Raw genomic sequence first — 23,111 nt, 5'->3', positions numbered from 1 at the left:
AGTCCTAGAATATACACAAGACCACCGACCTAGGAATCAGCACCAGGAGGGCCCCACTTGCTTGTGGGAAGTGGAGGAAGTGACTGAAAGCCAGCTGAGAGCCGAGCAAGTGGCATTGTTCCCTCTCAGACCCTTCCCCCACATACAGCACTACAATGCAGTGACTTGGGTTTCCCTGCCTTGGTGAACACCTAAGGCACTGCCCCTACAATGTAACAGGCGTGCTGACACAAAGAAATATGGCCCAAATGAAAGAACAAATCAAAGCTCCAGAAAAAATACAACTAAATGACGAAGAGATGGCCACCCTATCAGATGCAGAGTTCAAAACACTGGTAATTAGGACACTCACAGAAGCCATTGAGTATAGTCGAAAAATAGAGGAAGAAGTGAAGGCTATGAAAAGTGATACAAAGGAAAATGTACACGGAACCAATAGTGATGGGAAGGAAACAGGGACTCAACAATTTAGAGCAGAAGGAAGAAATAAATAAATAACTAGAAGAGAATGAAGAAACAAGAATTCAAAAAAAAAAAATGAGGAGAGGCTTAGCAACCTCCAGGACAACTTTAAATGTTCCAACATCTGAATCATGGGGGTGCCAGAAGAAGAGGGAGAACAAGAAATTGAAAACTTATTTGAAAGCATAATGGAGGAGAACTTCTCCAATCTGGCAAAGAAAATAGACTTCCAGGAAGTCCAGGAAGCTCAGAAAGTCCCAAAGAAGTTGGACCCAAGGGAGCACACACTAAGGCACAACATAACTACATTACCCAAGATTAAGGAGAGAATATTAAAAGCAGCAAGAGAAAAGGAGACAGTTACGTGCAAAGGAGTTCCCATAAGACTCTCAGCTGATTTCCCAAAAGAAACCTTGCAGGCAAGAAGGGGCTGGAGAGTATATGAAGTCATGAAAGGCAAGGACCTACATCCAAGATTACTGTATCCGGCAAAGCTATCATTTAGAATGGAAGGGCAGATCAAGTACTTCCCAGATAAGGTCAAGTTAAAGGAGTTCATCATCACCAAGCCCTTATTATACTCCATATTACAAGGGACTTATTAATATTAAAGGGACTTATCTAAGAAAAAGGAGATGATCAAATCTATGAACAGTAAAATGACAACAAACAACTGTCAACAACTGAACCTAAAAAAAAAAACAAAAACAAACTAGGCAAACAACTACAACAGGAACAGAATCACAGAAATGGAGATCACATGGAGGGTTATCAGCAGGGAGGGGCTGGGGGAAGAATAGGGGAAAGGGTACAGGGAATACAAAGCATAAATGGTAGGTACAAAACAGACAGGGGAGGTTAAGAATAGTATAGGAAATGGAGAAGCCAAAGAACTTATATGTATGACCCATGGACATGAACTAAGGGGGGAGAATGTGGGTGGGAGGGGGGTGCAGGGTAGAGGGGAATAAAGGGGAGAAAAAAATGGGACAACTATAATATCATACTCAATAAAATATACTTTAGAAGAAAAAATTCAAAATGATGAGGATACATTAGTCTCTTCTTGAAAGAAGTTACCTCTGAGGGAGTTACATGAAGCAGGGGAATCTAAATGTGCAGGTATGACAAGAGATCAGAATGATATGATTATATCATTACATTAGCTCAGAGACTTGAACCTTAACTTTTACTGTTAGGAACTGTAGAAATTCTCCAGCAATTACAAAATCCAGGGACACTAATTCCTCCTGGACTATGCACGTGCTGAGAGAGAAAATCTGTAATTGGTTTCTGTTTCAGGCAGTGCCAGTGAAGTACTGAAAGAATGGACAGTAACAGGCAAGAAAAAGGTAAAAATGAATTCAATTTAAAAGCATGATATTGATATTACAAAAATATTTAGGCTCTGCAAAATATTTGAAAGAAAAGGTTACATGTGCATCTCCTGTTCACCTGGTTTAAAAACTCTTCTGTGATGTTGAAGCACAGCTGTGTGTATAGAGTACGCTATAATCTCCTCCATGTGACTCCATACAGGAAACAGAGTGGCCCTGCCACACGCAGTTGAGGAGGGTGTGTTAATATTAGTCAGGAATGAAACAGGAGGGAGTGTCATTTAACGCAGAGCTCCACAAGAAAGTGATGCAGTAGTCCATGGTTTTCAAGGTCATTCTTATCATAGACTAGTTAAAATGGTTTAGATATTTAGGTCAGATAACTGTTATAGTCTCTGATACTGATGAGCTTCAAGTTAAAGCCCAGCGAGGGCCTTTGCTACTATTAGATATACAGAGGGATCTGACGTTCCAGTTTAGGGAGCAAGAAGGCTCTTGGGCTGTGAGGTCGGTCAGGACAGGTTTTATATCCTGTTCTACTTACTGGCTTTGCAACCTGGAAGTGTGTTTAACCATTGTGTGCCTTAGTTTGCTCATCCCCCAAATAGGGAACTAATACTAACCAATACTAGCACCTAATTTGTGACATGCTCGTTCTCCTTGTCCACTTGAAACCAAAGTGCTTTCCTCACCGGGTGGTAGCTGGTCTCAAAATGCTTTCCACAGCTCTGTACTCTAGATCTAGCTCCTTTAGGAAATCCTTGAAGTATGGATTTTTAAAAAAGATTTTATTTACTTATTTTTAGAGAGAGAGAAAGGGAGGGAGAGAAACACTGATCTGCTGCCTCTCATTACGCCCCTTCTGGGGACTGAACCCGCTAGCCAGGCACGTGCCCTGACTGGGAACCCAGGCAGCCGCCTTTCACTTTGTGGGCCGGCCTCCAACCAACTGAGCCACACCAGTCAGTGTTTGAAGTATGAATTTTAATCAAGTTCTTTTCCTATATCAGGTTAGGACTAGAGTTCTGGACTGCTTTCTTGATGACTCTAAATCACTTCGTTAGGTCATCTGTTAAGTCTTGACCAAATTATGCTTGGCCCCAATGATCCTTGAGAGTTTTTTCGAAGGAGAACCTAATATAACTACAGATTCCCATGAAGCTCTCCCAACCTGAAACTTTGTATATTTGCTTAACTTCGTCCCATTGCTTTCACCTAACATAAATAGCTCTGTGTGCTCTGGAAAACACCAGTTTTTTTAATTGATTGATCCAGGATAATAAGTTATTTATTGATGTAATATATGCTTAAAGCTGGAAAAGCCTATGTTGGACAAGTATAAATTTCTTAAAATTTAAAGGAGGGAAAATGGCTTCTGTTTAGCAGTCCCACATGCTCAAGTCCAACTCAGTTAACTGTTGGGGTCAGTTCAACAGGTGCGACCATGAGCAGTTAGTTGCTGGGACTGTTAGTACATCCATGGGACAGTGATGGGAAAACTTGTCCAGCTTAGATGGGAGAAGGTATTTAAGAGAAAGACAGACGAGAACTATGGGGAGGAGAAAGTGGCATCCGGAGTTCCAGCAGTGCTCCCATGAGGCAGGGTCCTGAGAAGGGTGTGGGGACACTGAGTGTCGTGGCAGCCTAGCCTTAGGAGTAGAAGTAAGTATTGTTTCTAGAGCTGTGGTTTGTCAGAATAAAAGGTAAAGGACTTTTTTGTTTGTTTTAATTTTATTATTTGCCTAGGTAATGTATTCCTATGGCTCCAAATTCAAAGCTACAAAAGTTAGTACACTGAAATGTTTTTTATCCTGTTCCTGCTCCCCAGACTTTTGGTTCCCAACCCCAGAGGCAGACAGAATCATCAATCTCTCATTTACCTTCTAGAATTATTTTAAGCATATATGAGCAAATATGAATATATATTCTCCTCTTTGCCTGTTTTTTTTTTTAAGATTTTATTTATTTTTAGAGAGTGGAAGGGAGGGAGAAAGGAGAAAGCATCAGAGTGTGGTTGCCTCTCATGTGCCCCCCACTGGGGACCTGGACCACAACCCAGGCATGTACCCTGACTGGGAATTGAACTGTCAACCTTTTGGTTTGCAGGCCAGTGTCCGAATCCACTGATCCACACCAGCTAGGGCTTTTTTTTAAAAATATAACATATCTTGAAACTTACATCAATATATAAGGAGCTTTCTTGTTTTTTATGGATGTGTAGGCATCCTACTGTTTGAATGTACTGTAACTAATTTCACTAGTCCTTTTATTGATCAACATTTTGGTTGTTTCCAATCCTTTGCTATTATTATGAATACTTCAGTGAATAAACTTGTATGTATATAATTTTGCACATGTGTTAGTATTGCTGAGGATAGATTCCCAGATGTGGATTGATAGGTAAAGGGTATATTTTACCTTTGTAATTATTACCAGATTGCCATAGAGAGTACTACTTTGCACTCCCACAAGTAATACAGGAGAATGCCGGTTTCTCCACACCCTCAGCCCTGTCAGCCCCGCAGTGTAATCAGACTTTTTGACCTTTGCTAATCTAGTAGATAAAAAATGATACCATAGTGCAGTTTTTTCCAAATGTTTTTTTACTGTAGAAAACACATGGCATTTACCATTTTAATTGTTTTTAAGTGTATAGCTTAGTGATATTAAATACATTCATAATGTTGTACAACTGTCACTACCATCCATCTCCAGAACTCTCTTTTTTCCCCCTTTGGCTTTTATTCTAAGCTGGTATCTGAACTAATTTGCCAATGAAGGCTTTATATTTTACTTTTTTTAAAAATTGAGGCTAATTGACATGTATAACAACATATTAATTTCAGGTGTACAACATAATGATCTAATATTTGTATGTATTGTGAAATAACTCTAATTGCCCTGACTGGTGTGACTCAGTGGATTGAGCACAGGCTTGTGAACCTGGGGGTCTCCAGTTTGATTCCCAGTCAGGACATGTGTGTGGGTTGTGGGCAAGGTCCCCAGTTGGGGCACTGTGGGGTGCAACCACACATCGATGTTTCTCTCCCTCTCTTTCTCCTTCCCTTCCACTCTCTCTAAAATATAAATAAATAAAATCTTAAAAAAAAAAACACAAATAACTCTAACATCAGTCTCCATACATGGTTACAAAAGTTTTGGTATGTTATACAGATGGACCCCAAATTAAAATGGTTTGACTTATGATTTTTTTTTTACTTCGGGATGGTGCAAAGCAATAGCATTCAGCAGAAACCATACTTTGAATTTTGATCATTTTCCAGGCTATCTGTATAGAGTACAATACTTTCTCATGATGCTGGGCAGCTGCAGCACCCAGTCGACCACCTGAAAATGAGGGTGGACAACTGATAGACACTCTACATTGTATTTACTGCATTAGATGGTTTGCCCTGCTGTAGGCTAATGTGAATGTTCTGAGCCCATTTAAGGTAGGCTAGGTGGGGCAACAAGTTCCCGGTGCTTCCTTCTCTGCCGTCTTCCCAGAATTTTCTGCAGTGCATTTTTAATTTATGCCTCTTATTACTGAGGTTGCATTTCATTCCATATGTTTATATATTATACCATTTTTTTCTGTTCAGTTATTGTTTTGTTTGTTTTTTTGTTAGAGCTCTCTCTATAGTTAGCTCTTTGTAGATAAATTGCACATATTTTTTTACACTTTATAATTTATCTTTTGATTTTGCATATGGTGGATTTTGCCATGCATAAATTTCTTATGTGTTTGGGTTTATCCAAAGTATTTTACATGTTTTTTTGGTTAGCAATTCAATATACACAGAAATGTGTTCAATTTCTGAAAAATCATTTGAGAAACTGGTAACATTGGTTGCCTTTGGGTAACTAGAGTTCCTCTCTGGGTGGGGGGCTTTTCTCTTTCTTTTCTTTTTTTCAAATCTTTGACAACCATTAGAACAAAAAGAAGAAAAGCAAACCAAAACCTGCAGCAGAAGCAACTAACAGTATCCCAGACTCCAGTAAATCAGTTTCCATTCAAGAGGAGCAGTGCGCACCTTCTTCAGAAAAAGGTGGTATCAACGGTTACCATGCGAACGGTGCCATCAATGATACTGAGTCTGTGGACTCCCTCAGTGAAGGTATGGAAACGCTTTCAATAGATGCCAAAGAACTGGAGGATCCTGAGTCTGCCATGCCAGATGTGCTGGGCAGAACAGGTGAGTTTACTAACAGGTCTTTGAAAAGTTGCATTCTCGGCCAGGGGCTTCCTGGTTTAAAAAGCAATCAATAAATTAAAACTAGTTAGTCTTACTTTTTAAGTTTTGTTAGTTCTCATGCAAAAGAGTCACATCTTGTAATAAAGGCCTAGAAAAATATAAATATTTTCCATTGTCTCATATTTTAATTTTAGTTTAAAGCAGTCTTGTGGGAATCTTATGATTTAATAGTCCTTTAGTACTTAGAGACTACAGAAGGTGACATTAAGATTTTTAAAAATTGCATACTTATTAAGGAAAATTATGATGATGAGTTGATGCTGATATTATTATTCTAGGTACCAACACGGTGAGAAATATGTACTAATAACCCTAAACCCATGGCTTTCATGAGAAGTAGACACTTGGTTTTTGTAGTCTCACATTTGTTTTCTAACAAAGAATTAAGATTAGTGTTAGTTATAAATTTAAATATTTTGTATGTTTTATTTTATTGACCATTTTAATCAGTGCTGGGAAGATACTGGGAATCTCTTTTAAAATAGTTTTTTGAATTATTTGTTTGTTGATCCAGGTACCCTTGCTTTATTGCTATTGGCTTTATAAATATAACAGCAATTTCAGAACTATGCTGTACTTTCATATGTTCTTTCATTAAAATATAACACCTAAATTGACCTCAAACCAATTAAAGATAGTCTTCAATTTTGGGGGAAGCTAGTTCTCCTCTCATTTTCTGATTCTTTGCCCTTTTTGTTCCCTAAAGCTTTTAAAACTCTTCATTCCCTACAACAGTGTAAAGCAGTTTTTTCCTCAACAGAACTTATAGAAACTATCAGAAGTCGGTGATGTTGACCCTGTTCACTTCCTTGTACCCAGAGCTACCAGGAAGCTAACAAGGTCTGAGGACGGAGCTAGCCCGTCTAGAGATGGGTTACTGCGAACGTCTTCCTTCAGGACGCTGCCAAGGGCTGAGTCAGACAGCCTCGTTCAGCTGATTCTGCTCAACTGATTTGTTCTCAGCAATTTAAGAAGCATAATTTTGGGGGAAAAACTTAAGGAAAGAAATAAACATCATTTTGCTTGAAATGTTTTTACCTTTTTCTTTGTTTACACTTAAGACTGCTTGATTGATTTACCCTTAAGTCTTGCTAAAACATTCTCCTGTTTCTTTGACAGGATCCATACTGCAAAATGGTGTCTCTGATTTTGAGGCCAAGTCTTTGACTGTGCACTCTACTCAGAATTCTCAGCAAAACAGGAATGCGGGCAAATCTCTCACAAGACCTCAGTTTTCAAATCTGGGCATGGAAGATGTTCCATTCTCCCCCACCAACAAAAAGCTAGGTAACCAGAGGCCTAGCCTACCTTTCAGAGAAAACAGAAAATCAGTGTTTTTGGCTAAGGAGGGCAAATTACCTCTTTGTTCTCATAGATAAGAGCTGAGAAGGTTCTGTAGGTAATCTTTTTCAAGTTTTCCAGGCAGTGACTTTCCAGTTCTTACCTGACTCTGTGTACACAGTGGAGTCTAATAGTGCAATAGTTCAGATGCTGTACAGTCTTGTTATAATAGTGGGGATTCTTTTTGTGAATGAAAGTGATACTCTACTGTCACAATGACTTCTGTGCTACCATTAATCTGTTTCTTTTATTTGCTTTATTGCAACATTTTGCACTGTTTCCTTCTTTTTTATCTCCTGGTTGATAATAGTAAAAACCTCTGCCATCTCTGACATGACATTTGAAAGAAATATTTTCATTTCTCTTCACAATTCCATGCTCTTACTACACTCTGTCATTTTCTAGCTTTAAACAAAATCTTTTTTTAAGCACCTTCCATTGTCTAGTGGTAGCTTTTATTATTTTTTTAAATTGAACTATAATAGTCATTTAAATAATCAATCAATAATTAAACAGAGATAATAGCCCTTTTGAGTATCATCCATCTAAATGTAGTGGTTCACTCCACTAAACAAATTAAACATAGAAATGTGAAAGACACTTGTGACCTGTGATTCTTGATTGATTTATTCCACATGAGCTAAAATTAATTAGTGAAGCTCTACTTTTTCATCTTTCTAACATAAACCTCAGCTTAGTTCAGAAAAGCAAGTCTAACAATATTCAAACTAAAGGCACAAGACTTGAAAGCTTTTAGTTAGATTTTTAAAGAAATCAAGTTGATATGAAGAATTTAAATAAAAAATTAAAAATCTGTATCTGGATGCAGTATAAATTTCTAAGATCCATGATTCCAGCTATTAATTGTATATTTAACTTTTGACATTAGTGACATTGCAATGTCTACATGGTGAATTATATTCTAAAACCTATTCAAATAGGGTTTTATTAGTTCTTTTTTCTTTAACTATATTTCATTTCATTTCATTTTGGGTAGCTTCTTTTTTTAAGTATATTTTATTGATTATGCTATTGCAATTGTCCCATTTTTTTCCTCTACTTTATCCCCCTCTGCTCTGTACCCACCCTCCCAAAGCATACCTCCCCCTTAGTTCATGTCCATGGGTCATACATACAAGTTCTTTGGCTTGTGCATTTTCTATACTATTCTTACCCTTCTTACCCTCCCCCTGTGTATTTTGTGCCTACCAGTTACGCTTTTTATTCCTTATACCTTTTCCTCCATTCTCGCTCCACCCCCTCCCTGCTGATAACCCTCCATATAATCTCCATTTCTGTGATTCTGTTCCTGTTCCAGTTGTTGCTTAGTTTTATTTTTTCATTTTTTTTAGGTTCAGTTGTTGATAGTTGTGAATTTGTTGTCATTTTACTGTTCATAGTATTGATCTCCTTCTTTTTCTTAGATAAGTCCCTTTAACATTTCATATAATAAGGGCTTGGTGATGATGAACTCCTTTAACTTGACCTTATCTGGGAAGCACTTTTATCTGCCCTTCCATTCTAAATGATAGTTTTGGTGGATAGAGTAATCTTGGATGTAGGTCCTTGCCTTTTATGACTTTAAATACTTCTTTCCAGCCCCTTCCTGCCTGCAAGGTTTCTTTTGAGAAATCAGCTAATAGTATTATGGGAACTCCTTTGCAGGTAACTGTCTTCTTTTGTCTTACAGCTTTTTAAGATTCTCTCCTTATCTTTAACTTTGGGTAATATAATTATGATGTGCCTTGGTGTGTGCTTCCTTGGGTCCAGGTTCTTTGGGACTCTAAGGTTCCTGGACTTGCATGTCTATTTCCTTGTCCAGGTTGGGGAAGTTCTCCTTCATTATTTTTTCAAATAAGTTTCAATTGCTTGCTCTTCCTCTTCTCCTTCTGGCATCTCTATGGTTTGGATGTTGGAATATTTAAAGTTGTCCCGGAGGTTCCTAAGCCTCTCCTCATTTTTTTGAATTATTGTTTCTTCATTCTGTTCTGGTTGAATGTTTATTTCTTCCTCTTGTTCCAAATTGTTGATTGGAGTCCGTTTCCTTCCCTTCACTGTTGGTTCCCTGTATGTTTTCCTTGATTTCATTTTGTTTAGCCGGCACTTCTTCCTTTATTTTGCGTCCGTATTCACCCATTTCTGTGAGCATCCTGATTACCAGTGTTTTGAACTCTGCACCTGAGATGTTGGCTATCTCTTCATTGCTTAGTTCTTTCCCTGGAGTTTTGATCTTTTCTTTCATTTGGACCATATTTCTTTGTCCTGGTGTACCTATTACAACATAAGGAGCCAAGCTTTAGGTGTTCGCCCGAGTGGGGAAATCTACTTTCCTGCATTGTGGCTCTGTATTTGGGAGCGAGGTCAGAGAGGGAACAATGCCACTTGCTGGCTCTTGGCCTGCTTTCGGTCACTTCCCTCACTTCCCACAAGCGAGTTGTGCCCTTTCAGGTGCTGATCCCTGGGTGGGTGGGCTTGTGTATGTTCTAGGATACCATGGGCCGCCCCCAACAGACTGTCCTGTGAGATGGAGAGTTTCTCCCACTGCCGCAACCCCCACAGGTTTTTTCAGCCAGAGGTTATAAGGCTTTCTTTCCCAGTGCTGGAACCCTGGGTTGCGTGGTCTGTCTTGCTCCCCAGTTGTTCCCACTTATCCACATGCAAATGTGGGACCACCTAGTCTGCCAGCCACCACCTTGCTATGGATCTTCTCTACCTGGCTGCCCATATTCGCCCCTCCTACTGGTCTGGATGAGTGTTTCTTCTTTAATTCCTTGGTTGTTGGACTTCCATACAGTTCGATTTTATGGATTTCTGCTTGTTTTTGTTTTTAAATTTGTTGTTATCCTTCTTTTGGTTGTGTGAGGAAGGGAAGTGTATCTACCTATGTCTCCATGTAATCATTTGGGATCGTTTCTAAATGTACTGTCTTCAAATTCATTAATCTTTTCCTTAGCAGTTTCTAACCTGTTAATTCTACCTAGTATATTTTTCATCTTAGACATTGTTGGTTTTTTTTTGTTGTTGTTGTTTTTTTTTGCATTTCTAGAGGTTCAGTTTGGGTCTTTAAAATATCTTCCATGTCTCTCTTTAACATGCTTATGCTTTCCTCTACCTTCTTGAACATACAGTATCTGATTATATTAGCTGTTTTGGTGTTCTATCTACCTGATTCTTCATCTTTGTCATTTCTATATCAGTTTCTGTTAATTGACTTTTCATTATGGGGTATATTTCTCTACCTCTTATATGTCTAGTAATTTTTTATCAGATGTCAGACATAAGTTTTAGTCCTTAGGTAAGGACTAAAAAATAACCCAAAAAACATAAGTTTTGCTTTGTTGATTGCTAGACATTTTTGTATTTCCAAAAATATTCTTGTGATTTGTTCTGGGATTATTATTTGGAAACAGTTGGAGACTTGCTTTTAAGCTTTGTTGAGTGGTACTAGAGCACCCTTTATTCTAGAGCTAATTTTGACTCATTAGTGAGCATTTCCAAGTGCTGTACCTAGTGCCCCACACTGGCTGTTGTGAACATGAATTATTTCTGGCCTGGCTCTGGCAGGGTGGCTCAGTTGGTTGGAGTGTTGTCCCATACAACATGGGGTTGCAGGTTCAATTCCCAGTCAGAGCACATGTCTGGGTTGCAGGTTCAATCCCTGGTTGGGGTGAATACAGAAGGGGGCCGTTCAATCTCTCTCTGTCTCTGTCTCTTTTTCTTTCTTCTTCTCTCTCTAAAATAACAGACATGTTCTTAGGTAAGGACTAAAAAAAAAAAAAAAAACAAAACAACTGTTCCTGGATGAGCTCTAGGTATTGTTTCTCCTGTTCTTTCCAGTGGTTCTTTTCCTTGTCTCAAGTAGTTTCCTCACACTCGTGCATTCGGAATCCTCTGTAGATCTTTGTACAACTCTCTCATCTTCCTGTAGTTCTCTCCTCTCTAGTACTCTGCCTTGAGAATTCTAACCATGGCCCCCTTGAATTCTCAACGCTAACCTCTCAATTCAGGGAGGTTTCCTGGCTCAGTTTAGGAGCTCTCCTCTTTGCACCACAGCCTGGAAACTCTTGGGGCAATCATAGACCTCACTTCTTTTTGTTTCTGTTTTCTCGGAAAAAGTACTGCCTGTCGCCCACTGTCTGAAAATCATTGTTTCAAATATTGTGTGTGTGTGTGTTTGGTTGTATAAGACAGGAGGGTGAATTAAATTCCTATTACTCCATCTTGGCCAGGGTACTTATTATATTTTTAAATCTATGAAAACACTAGTTTTTTGTTGAAGAAGGTGGCCCTGTAGGAAACATTCATAGTCCACACATTTGTTACTTGACATGCTTAGGTGTTCAGATCTGTCTTTCAAGTTACCTGTGCTTTGTAAGACTAATCTTTGGGAATTTTCCTAAGGTTCCAATATTGAGAAATCTGTGAAAGACCTCCAGCGCTGCACAGTGTCTCTTGCACGATATCGAGTTATAGTGAAAGAAGAGATGGATGCTTCCATTAAGAAAATGAAACAAGCTTTTGCTGAGTTGCAGAGCTGGTAAGTTGCATTTGACATCAGTAGCACAAAAACGATCATTTATGAAGATGGGCAGCTGTTCACCAAGATCTTTAATTCCTGACTGCTAACTACTCTGCGTAGTGGGGGAGTTAAAATTCCTATGGTAGACTGAGCTTTCTGCTTTGTTCTACTGCTTTTGGCCAGAGTGTGGGAAGGAGTGGGACAGAGAACTCCTAATGCTCTAGAAATGGGCCTGAGGTTAATATTGTTCGTAAAGGGACAAATAATCGCAGAGTGGATCACACATTCTCTCTTTAGGGATCTATAATCAATGACAGGATTTTTTGAATAAAACTGTAACGTAGAAAAGATCTGTCTTTGTTTTCCTACCTTCTTTCATCCTTCCTAGTGCGCCCCACCCTAGTGGTCTCTTTGTGCTTTATTACCAGTTGTTGTTTTAATTTTGTGTTTTTCAAACCATGACCAAAAGATACTCATATCTTAAAATATATTAATAGATATTCTGTAGAGGAACTATGGTTTGGTAGTTAAAGAGATTTTAAAATACCTTTAACAGAAATTTTATTACTGGACTTCTAGTGCCTTTAAAATGTTAATGTGCATTGTGAATCTACAAGAGGGAGCTGAGCTACACGATGTTCCTCAGATGTACCCAATTATAGAATCTTTCGTGGGGGAGAAATATATTCTAATGTTTTTCTAAAATACCAAAGCTGTTTCGATTATTAGATACTAGGTGTTAATTGATGTTTAAACCTAACTCCTTTCTGGAATGCATTTGCATTTTTACAAGGGGCTTTTTTGAAACTAGAAAAGACTTAAGGAGCAAAATAAGTAAAATGATGGTAAGAAAAGCAGCTAGGCTGATGTTTTGGGGATAGAGAACTTGTCTGCTCTGCTTATTTATAAAACTTGCCTGGATCTCTGAAAAATGGGAGAAGTATTCATGAATAGAGAGAACCTATACCACCTTTCCTCCCAACCACCTGTTTTCTTGCCTGTCACGTTCTCTTAGGTCACATTCAACTGTGTCTGTTCACGAACTTAGTCTGGTTACTTTATGCCACAGCAGACAAGAGGAGTATGGGTAGCCTCAGGCCTCCCGTTCTCTGGACTTGAAGAGGAGTGAATTAATAAGGATGCAGAATAAAGCCTCCAAAAAGTTACTGACCCCTATGTGTTTCATTTGCAGATTGTAGAATGGTCCATTAAACCATTATAACCAAAAAGTAGTTTTAGGATAGATAGTTCATGTACTAGTCTACCCATGCTTTGTCCTGAATCCCAAGTTTCCGCTTTCAGGTTTTACTCGTATAGCTAAAACCTTACTGTCATATATTTAGTAATTTTTTAAAGATTTTATTTATTTATTTTTTTAGAGAGGGGAAGGGAGGGAGAAGGAGAGAGAGAGAGAAATATCAATGTGTGGTTGCCTCTCATGTGGCCCCCACTGGGGACCTTGCCTGTAACCCAGGCATGTGCCTTGATTAGGAATCAAACTGGCGACCCTTTGGTTTGCATCTCGTGCTCAATCCACTGAGCTATGCCAACCAGGGCTCTTAGTATTTTTTTTTAACAAGCATTTTTACTCTAGTCACATTACTCAGTATCTCAAAAACTTAACATTCACACTTCCTCTTTCACTTTCCCAGCCTAATATGGGCTCCTATATCCTTGAACTTAACCTAAATTCAACTAATTCTTCCAAACTTACCTTAAATTAAGTTCTAACTTGTGGAAATTTTTCTGGGTAACTGATTCCTTCTCTCTCTGCACCTCTGTGAGGAAGCATTATGCCCTTTGCCCTGGATCATGATCATATCAGATATTGTTGGCTCATTTGGAAAAGAATAAAGTGCTAAAAGTAGGTCATCACAACGTTGCCTTGATAAGCCTCTGGTCTCCAGTGATTGTTTAGCTTACTGGTTACTTAGCCACAGGATCTGATTCCATTCAGAACCAGCCTGGAGCAGGAAACACAGTTCCGGGAGAGAGATTTGTGAGTTCCTGTTGACTTGGAACCTAGCCAGGGGGAGCCTCCTTCGATAAATGACAAATGCAGTGGTTTCCTGCCTGGGAACTGTGTATTTAGGATTGATTAGCAGAGGTAGCAACCAGGTCAATTTAACTTGAGGAAAGAGATTACCTGCCCTTTCCTGCTGGTATAAAACCCTTCTGTATGGCTGATTGGGTTTTTAAACTACCTCATTTCAGTGCCCCATGTAGTTGTTAGTTCAAGACATAATTGGCAGGTGAACTAATTCTATTTGCCACCAAACCAGAGCTTGGAGTTACTGTCACTTAGGAAGCATTTTTTGTGTTGGTTGTAGCCAGAAGAACAGGGCACTAGGGGAATTACACTGATTACTGCTTTCACTTCGAGGCCAAATGAAAACTGACATATACCTATGGGAGGGTAAAATCAGAAGCTTTCTAGTATATAACACTTAAAAACCTGTTCATATTGATGATTCAGTAATAATCATCTCTGGACCTAAGCTTACTTTCTTACTAATAAAATTTGTCTGACATCATGGAGCTATTAGTTGACTGCGGTTGTAAGGCTATTAAGGAGCGGGGCATGAAGTGGAACATGAAGCCGGAACACAGACTCTGCTCTGGGTGGTTGTCATGTGTTGGTGAAAAATACACACAGGACACACACTCAGCCTGCCTTTTAAATAAAAATCCCTACTTTATTGAAAGTCAAAAGGTACTTAGAAAAGGAGAAAACGGGTAGGAGAGAAGGGCTGTCAAGAAATTAGAGATTTATAGTGCATAAAGTCAATCCATGTAAGTCTGTACTTGAGATTTTGAAAATTTTTCTAGCTGATTTCTCATTGACTTTAGAAAAGTTACTTTTATTTGAGGTTCTCTTTTCTTCCTGTATTAAGCTACCAGTAGCCTTACCAAAGACTTTCAGATCTTTACATTTAAAGTTTATTCAGAGATGCTGGAATCATTTTATGAGCAAGAACACTTTCAAAAATGTCAAAAAAGCATAGAAATAAAGGAATGGGTTGATGTATTATTAAAAAATGTACATCTCATTCTATAGTTTTAAATTCTTCAATTCTTTTATGTATAGGATATTAACACCTTATTTCTACTAGTACTTAGCTCCATGAATTTCAGTGTTCTTTGATTTAATAATTTAACTGTTAAAAAATAAAATAAATAAATAAAATTTTAAGTTTTTTAATCATATCTAGAAATAACTAGTGACATGAAAATTAGTTTACATTTTGCCAAACATATTCAATCATATATCTATATATGTAGGAATTTTTCATTCTACTTTACTATCAAACACCTTTTACCATTAAAAGGGATTTGAGTCCTGACTAATGTGGCTCAGTGGGTTGGGCATTGTTCTGCAAACCACAGGGTCACCCATTCAGTCCCCAGTCAGGGCATGTGCCTAAGTTGTGGGCCAAGTCCCTGGTTGGGGGTGTGGGAGAGGCAACCGATTGATGTTTCTCTCCCTCCCTTACCCTCTCCCTAAAAATATGTAAAATCTTTAAAAAGGGGGTGGGGATTTGAGTCTTAGATTAAGTGATTTGCCTAACATGACATCTTAAGTTGCAGACTCAATATTCGAATCTAGGATTTCTGACTTCCAGTAACCTTATGATCTTCCTCCCATCCATCATTGATGGCTCACTTCCCCACTAAAGTTTGAGGTTATTGGTACATGTCATATATGTTATATCCCCCTCAGCTTAAAGCTATGTAACAGAGAAACCCTGCTGTGGGAGAATTCAGGGACTAAGGAATTTAGTCATTATGAAACACAGTTGAACGAGGAGGACTGAGGTTTCAACTGAGCCTATGGAAGCCTTTATAGTGATTTTTTTAGTTCAAAAATAACACCATAAGAAGGAGTACTCCATCCAAATATTCATTCTTTAAAAATTTTTGTAATTCATAAGATTTTATAATACATTTCTTAAGTCACAACTTGGAGTGACTTGTGATTCAGATATTCTTCAGGTCAGATTTTAGTTGTGGGAAAGGTACGAAGATTAAGGGAAAGTTCACTTGGAATGGAGTCAATTAGAAAAGATTTCTTGGAGGAAATGAATCATTATCAAGCTTTGAAAGAAGCATGGAATTTACATTGGCAGAAAGAATGGGGACAGAATACTGCATTTAGGAAATACGATACAAGCAAAGGGATAGAAGGGACTTGTAGGGCCTGCGGTGCAGCGCGAGTTAAGGGACGACATGTACTAGAAAGCTGTGAGGGTAAAGGCAGAGACCAAGGCAGAATGTGAGCATTTGATGAAAGAATCTGAATTGTTTTTCTGTTTTTAAAAGTTTCATTATTCTCTTATTTTTGCTGTATTTCCCATAATTATTACAATAGTATTTTAAAAATAGAAATGAAAGTCATGCAACTCTACCACCTTAACACATAATTTTCTCTGTTGCCTTGGGTCCCTTAGCTATCTGCATACATAATCTTAATAGTTGTAATCATACTGAGACTGCAGTTTTGTAATGCATTCTTTTCCCTTCAAGTTATCTTAGATTCACGTCTGTATAACTGCCTACACTGCGTTATTGTGTGTGTGCTTATTTAAGAATTTCTAGACAATGAATCTGGACTGTATAATGATTTATCGGAGTTATATGGAGGCATTTTACTAAATAGATATTCTGAAACTGAGAAATCAAGATTAGTACAGACAATTAGAATAATTGCTGCTGCCATTTTTGGGCTATTAATATATATCAGAAGCTTTCCTGCACAATATCTCTGCTGTATATGTCATATGTATATGTTATGATGTAAAATGTAGTATTAAACCCATTTTATAGGTAAGAAAAGATGGGCACAGAAGAAAATACGTTGCCCAAAGTCACATTTGGTGTTAAGTGACACTTTTCTATTATACCATGCTTCCTTTCTCTGTGTCTTATCAGGTATCTGTTTGCCTGTATTTTCCGATTGCCTAAGAGAGAGGATTCAAAAAAATTGATCACAGTTTCAAATGAGGATGTCATCAGGCACTCATTATGTGGCTTACCTCTAACCAGTTTTTCTTACCAACTAGAAAGTTGAATAATAAACTCCTTGGTAATCTAGATTGCTGCTGTTTTTTTTTCCCTAAATGTATGGTAAAATGTTATTGAGTCCTATGGTCTCCAGTGTTACTTCAGAATTAAGATGCTTTTGACTACTGGAAAAGAACAGAAGGAAAGGTTATTCATTGAGGGCCTGTCCCACAAGAACAGCTTATGCTCACGCTCCAATTGCTTAAAAGCTACTGCCCTAGTTCTTCAGCTCTCTGTGATGACCTGACTACCTAACTGGTATTTTTTGTTTTTATTTTGAGCCCAGATGTGTGTACCATGCTCGAGTAAGGCCAGGCTGAGGAGGATGGGATTTTACAAAACACATGAAGTATCATTAATTCTCTGCTGATAAAAACTCCTGACAGTGTTCTTTTTTGGTTGTTGTATTATGTGAAGAGGGAAGTGTCTCCAGAGAAGTGAAGGTGTTTGCATTGGCTTTGCTTGGATTTCTGCTTTGGTTGGCTAATGGAATCAGAATAAATAGGGTTTAGGTTTTCAGCAAATAAAATCAAGTGCAAATGTTTTCTAAGAACATTATTGAGTGGCTTATAGTACTATCCTATGAAATCATTGGCTGTGGAATTGCCAGAATTGTGTTTCCATTATAACATTGTTTTCTAATGCAACAACCATAAACAAATGATAGTGAACAGTTCTTTGGTACTGAAAGCAGGGGCTAGAATCAGTAAGCTGCATGTTAAATATAATAATTAAAGGGTTTAGCTTTGAACAATAGATAATATATCATAGAGATATGAATGATAATAATACAGAAACACCTATTCTGAGCAGCTAAATTACACAAAAGCTTTAGAGTAATTTGAGCAAGTGGTGAAGGTGATAAAAAGTACTGGTAAGGAAGGAAGGAAATACAGAACATTCAGATATTTACCAGTACTTTTCCTTAGTAATGGTGAGTAATCATTTAAAGCCATCTTTCATGATTAAAGAAAAGATGTGGAAATTCTCTATACTCTATAAGGTCCAGGCTTAATAAGACCTAAGGCCTTTCTAAACAGAGTGCCAGCAATGTTTAGCTGAATTACAGTAGCAGTTTCAAAATCCAGAATATCAGATGCTTCTTATGGTATCTTTCTATTCAGGAAAGCCTTAAGGAAACAGTTGCAAGCTTAGTAGCCTCATGGGTTGGAGTGAGCAGGGCAGCAGAAAGTGTGACAGTCTGAACGGCCCTGTCTGACACTCAGAGGGGAGCCATTGCTTGCATTTACCGCATCAAAAACCTGTCACCTCGAGGTACAGGTACTTTTGAATCTCTTGGCCACAGATCCACCCTGGGACCACTGTTTAGCTTAGGTACAGATGGGAAACTTTAGCTTAACTTTCTTCATTGTCAGTTGTATTATAGTAAATTGTTTTTAATTGTAAAAAATTTCTCTGCTATTTATTCTTTTTTTATTAAAAATTTTTTTATTGTTCAAATACAGTTGTCTCCATTTCCCCTCCCCACTCCCCCCAACTCCAGCCATCCCCACCTCCCAACCCTGATCCCACCCTCCCCCATTGGTTTAGTCCATGTGTGCTTTATAGATTTTCCTGAAAACCCTCCCCCCTCCCCCCATTATCCCCTCCCTGATATTTATTCTTGTGCTTAGCCTACTTTCCACTTTTGGACTCTTCCCACCTTTTCTATTTATTTTGTAGTGCACATAGTTCCCCAACTTTTTGTTATGAAAACTTTCAAGAAATAGAAACGTTGGTAGTACAATGATCAGTGTATTTTCTGAGTGTGTGTTTTGGTGGAACCATTTGGAAATTGGAGACATGACACGTCACCCTTAAATGCTTTAGTATGAATGATGTAAAAATATGGTTGTTCTTCTACACAACTATAATATTACATTATGTGATGTATTTTTAATAAGAAAATTATTATATGTTTTGTATTGGTCTCAGCCTATTAATAGTGGTGCCATCAGCTAGCAATGCCTGGGGGCACTGTGGCAGTCCCCTTATGAACCATTGTAGCTGGACTGGCCCTTCTGGTTCTTATGGTTACAAGATGCACCTCAGCAACAACATCCAGAAACTTCAAAAAAACAAGACTTATTATTCACAGAGTCTGGAGGGTAGGGGCACTCCCAGGGCCACACAGCAAGGTGGAGTGAGGGGAAAGAAAGGACTCCTGGGATTCTTCCTTTATTGGGTTAAAGTGTGGGTGCCTAGGGTTTTGCAGGTTCATTCTTTATTGGTGAATTTAAAACATAAGAGGGGAATTAAAGTGCAGAAGGGAAAGCAGGGTCATTCCAGTGGTCAGTTATCTAGGTCACCCAGGGCTTTCTAAGAGGGGGACTCCATGCGGGGGGTGGGGGAGCTTCTTGGCTTTTTATCTGGTTCTGTAGTTGGCAGTGTGTTTGTTAGAGATGGATGCCTTCAAAATGGACTCAGCAATCAAAAGCTTAATGTCAAACATACCACATGTGTTTTAACATTTACTCATTTTTGTATTTTAAAGGCCCGTGAAAAATTTAATGGCAAAACTGCAAGTATTCATCAAGCTTTTCTCCAAGAAAATACCCTAACAGCTTTAGCTGACCAGTAGGTTCCTCTGTCTAATGCGTGGTCGACACCCCAGGGCCTCTCAGTATATGTCACCAATAGAAGGCAACCTGAAAACGAAAGGAAGCAGAGTGCTTATTGCTTTTCGGAGGGTTTTTTTTTTTTTTTTTTTTTTGCATAAAACTGTAAACTAATTTTTCAATGGAGTGGTTGTATGGTTGTCCATGCACTACCCTAAGAGTTTTTCATGATCTCTCGTGAATCAGTCAAATAACAAAGTTTATTTAAATGGATGCTTTTTCTCAGGGCAAAAAAGTGCCATCACAATATACTAGCTCATAATGCCCCCAAAAAGTCTGATTGTGACAGTGCAAAATTTATTTTTTCCTTCCTAAAAGTAGGGTCATGTGACAATCTACTTTTCATAATTAAGGTTGTTATAAATATTAACATAACTATACAAAGCTTACTTGTTTGCTGAAGCCTTGTAATAGATAGTTTACAAGCTTTATCAGAGATAAATTTGTCGTCTGCATCTTACAGTGATTCAGCAACAGAGGAGAAGTCCTGTCCAACTCCAGGCCCAGCAGCTCCTGTCTCAGCTGTGCTTTTGTTTTGCCTTTTAGGTATTACAAGTGCTGCTAGAGTTGTCAGAGCAAAATCTTGCCAAGGTTTGGGAAACGCATTCCTAACAAAATACTGCTGCCTCACAAAAGTTGTATCTTTTTTGTAGTCTGGTGCTTTTGGATTAATATGCCAACCACCAAATTTGTCCCAAGTCCATTTATTAACATTATGCATAATGATTATCAAACCTATGTTCTGTGACACTTCACTATAAAGGATTTTACTCTGTGAGGAAATATCCCTGCCTTATACTTTTTTGTATATCTTACACTGTAGTCTCTGTATTAACTACTTTGTGCTAACGGAACTACAGGCTGAGCTAAACTGAGTAGTGTATGTGTGTGTGTATGATTGCTGAAACAAGAGTAGAATTTTTATTAACTCTGTAATTATATTCCCATTCAGAAGGAGAAATCAGAATGAATTCCAGACTTGAAAAAAAGTTGGAACATTTCATGGTTGCATAGATATTAAAATTTAGATTTTTTTGTCTACTAAGCAAAACTGAAAATGGTAAGGAAAAATTATTTGCATCCAGAGGTTGAATACTAGGGCAGTCTACCGTCTGGGCTCTTTTGTGAGGACGTGGAAAAGCTGTATATGCCGTATGCATTTGCCATGGAGAAGGTGCTGACTGTCAATTTAATGTCCTTTTTCTGTAAAAAGCCTACCAGAAAACCTTGATCCTGTATTTCTGGATTACTAGTAAATGTTTACCCCAAACCAAAACAAATTGGACTTCCCTTCATAGTGCCTGTAGACTTAGTGCAACTGCGGCAAAATGTTGTAGGTATACAAATTTTAGTGGTGGGTATTTCAGAACTCCAGCTGGAGTACTGCCTGGTAAATCCATCAGAAGCAAAGCTGTCGAACTTTATAGGCCAAAATATAAAATACAAAATATGTGAGTACATATGTGGGAATAGGTAATTTCCATAAGGACTTTTGCTTTAAGCAGTTTACCAAGAAATGTGTTTGCTAGCTTGCTACTGCCATCTACTGGTATACTGTAACATACAGAAATAAAAGAATGAGGCACATTTATTGGAATCCTTAAAATGTTCTTTACTGAGAGTAATAGAATTTCCTTGTGGTTACTTGGTAATATGCTTTTAGTGAGCAGACTCCCTAAGAAACTCCCTTTCTGCACTACTACAATGTGTTATTTCTGTTTCAAGTTTCTGATCAAACCTTTTTTTTTTTTCTCACCCCTTCTTAGTTTAATGGATCGAGAAGTGGCATTGCTTGCTGAAATGGACAAAGTGAAAGCCGAAGCAAGTAAGACTTATCTTTAATTAAAGATCTTACCACTTAGTAGGTACTTGCCTCTCAACCCCTATAACAAAAGTTCGATATAAATGTCACAACTAGAGTTTATATATTTAGTTAAACAATCTTGAGCAGTTATACTGCACTGGTGTATGATTTTTTTTAGGCAAACAGCTTTATAAGAGCCTACTTTTAAAATATTTCCAAATTTTAACGTTTTGGGTGTAGAGTTCCATGTCTGAGAGACTGTCGTGGTGTCTGCCACCACAGCATCAACTTAGGAAAATAAGGTCTCCCTGAGGCACCTTTGCTTGATTTATTTACGTATTTATTTATTTGTCCACTGATTAAAGAATTTTTTGGCATAATCAGAAGAGACTTCACCAGGTTGCCTCAATTTAGTGTAAACATTCATGTCATTCCCCGTCTCAGAACTCTGTTTCCTTGGTTTGTAGGACAGTTTGTACTCAGTGTTTGTTAGCATTGGGCAGAGGAAAAGTCGGTGGGCTGAGGGTTCAAGATACCTTGACTAGGGTTCCTTGAAAGCTTACTGAAGTAGATTCTGGAGGAATAGAGTCTAACTTGAGTAATTTTTGAGGTTTTATATGGAAGAATAAACACCTGTTTTTGGTAATTTCTATAAGCCTAGGTCTAAGATGTACATGGAGCTGTATGAAAAGAAGGAAATGTCAACTGCGACTTATACAGTGGCATTAGTTTAGGGCTTTCCAGCAGCAGGTTTTACTTTCATGCACTGAATGCCAGCTCTGTAATTAGAAGGTTGTTTCTCTGAACCTGCTCTTAAACTGGTAAGAATGGAAATAGGTTGAGATGATGACTCACAATTAAATCATTTCGGCCTGTGGTCATGGACCAGAGGAGGCAACTTGGAAGCACTGAGCTGAATTCAGTTTTGATTCATTCTAAACTGAAAGGTTCAATGCATAGCAGAGATGTTACCTACTTGTTTTCAGAGGTAAGATTTAGTTTAAATTTAGTGGTATATCCTGAAATTTCTAAATGTGATGGTTTTAGTCCATTCATATACTTATGTGTTCTTTGTATTCTTTTTGAAGATGAAGGTTCGGATAACAAAAACCTGGTAAGAAGGCATAGTGCTTACTTTTAACGTATTTCAAATAGGGAGGCTAATATAATTAACCCCTATCACCCTGCTTCAACCAATTATCAGTTCATGGCCAATATTATTTTATCAAATTCAGAGCTATAGTTTTACTTAACTTCATCAATTTTATATCTATGTCTCCTTTCTCCCGTGCTAAAAATCCTGGTTTGCAATGACACTAATATAACTACTCATTGACCAGTATTATCAAGGAGGTGCTGCTTTTTAAATATACATTATAGTTTTATTAATTTATATGTTTAGAGTGTTTCACCATTCAGAGTTTTTTTTCCTCGTATATGATCTTTATATCAACTTTTAAAGTACTGAGGGTTTCTTTTTTTTTTTTTTCCATTTCATAAATGAAGAAAAAAATGTGGCTTGTCTACAGTCATATGTAATTAGGTTCTCTGCGTTAATTTGATATATGTAGAAATCTTTACTCAACAAATTTTCTCCATCTTAGAATCCTAGAGTGCTGGAGCTGAGAAAAAGTGAATTTGATACAAATAGCAAGTAGGTTTTTATCTTGGGAGGCAGACCAATGGATCATTTGTGGCTCCTGGACCTTGGTG

The 23,111-nt window shown here is 38.0% G+C and overlaps 1 protein-coding gene across 5 annotated transcripts in view; it reads left to right on the top strand.

The window, feature by feature from the left end:
* SPATS2 (spermatogenesis associated serine rich 2) overlaps positions 1-23,111 on the top strand; it is a 108,315-nt gene that overhangs the window by 69,567 nt on the left and 15,637 nt on the right. For all 5 annotated transcript variants that reach the window (XM_045829347.1, XM_045829345.1, XM_045829343.1 and 2 more), the window contains 5 exons: positions 1,765-1,814; positions 5,734-5,995; positions 7,175-7,342; positions 11,798-11,933; positions 21,361-21,419. In XM_045829347.1, the coding sequence (XP_045685303.1) occupies positions 1,765-1,814; positions 5,734-5,995; positions 7,175-7,342; positions 11,798-11,933; positions 21,361-21,419 (675 nt within the window). The remainder of the gene's footprint in view (positions 1-1,764; positions 1,815-5,733; positions 5,996-7,174; positions 7,343-11,797; positions 11,934-21,360; positions 21,420-23,111) is intronic.

This window comes from Phyllostomus hastatus, unplaced genomic scaffold (genome assembly GCF_019186645.2).
Source record: "Phyllostomus hastatus isolate PE091 unplaced genomic scaffold, TTU_PhHast_1.1 phas_scaffold_93, whole genome shotgun sequence".
NCBI lineage: Eukaryota > Metazoa > Chordata > Mammalia > Chiroptera > Phyllostomidae > Phyllostomus > Phyllostomus hastatus.
The sequence above is the reverse complement of the archived record's forward strand: the minus strand, read 5'-3'. Positions and strand labels throughout refer to the sequence as shown.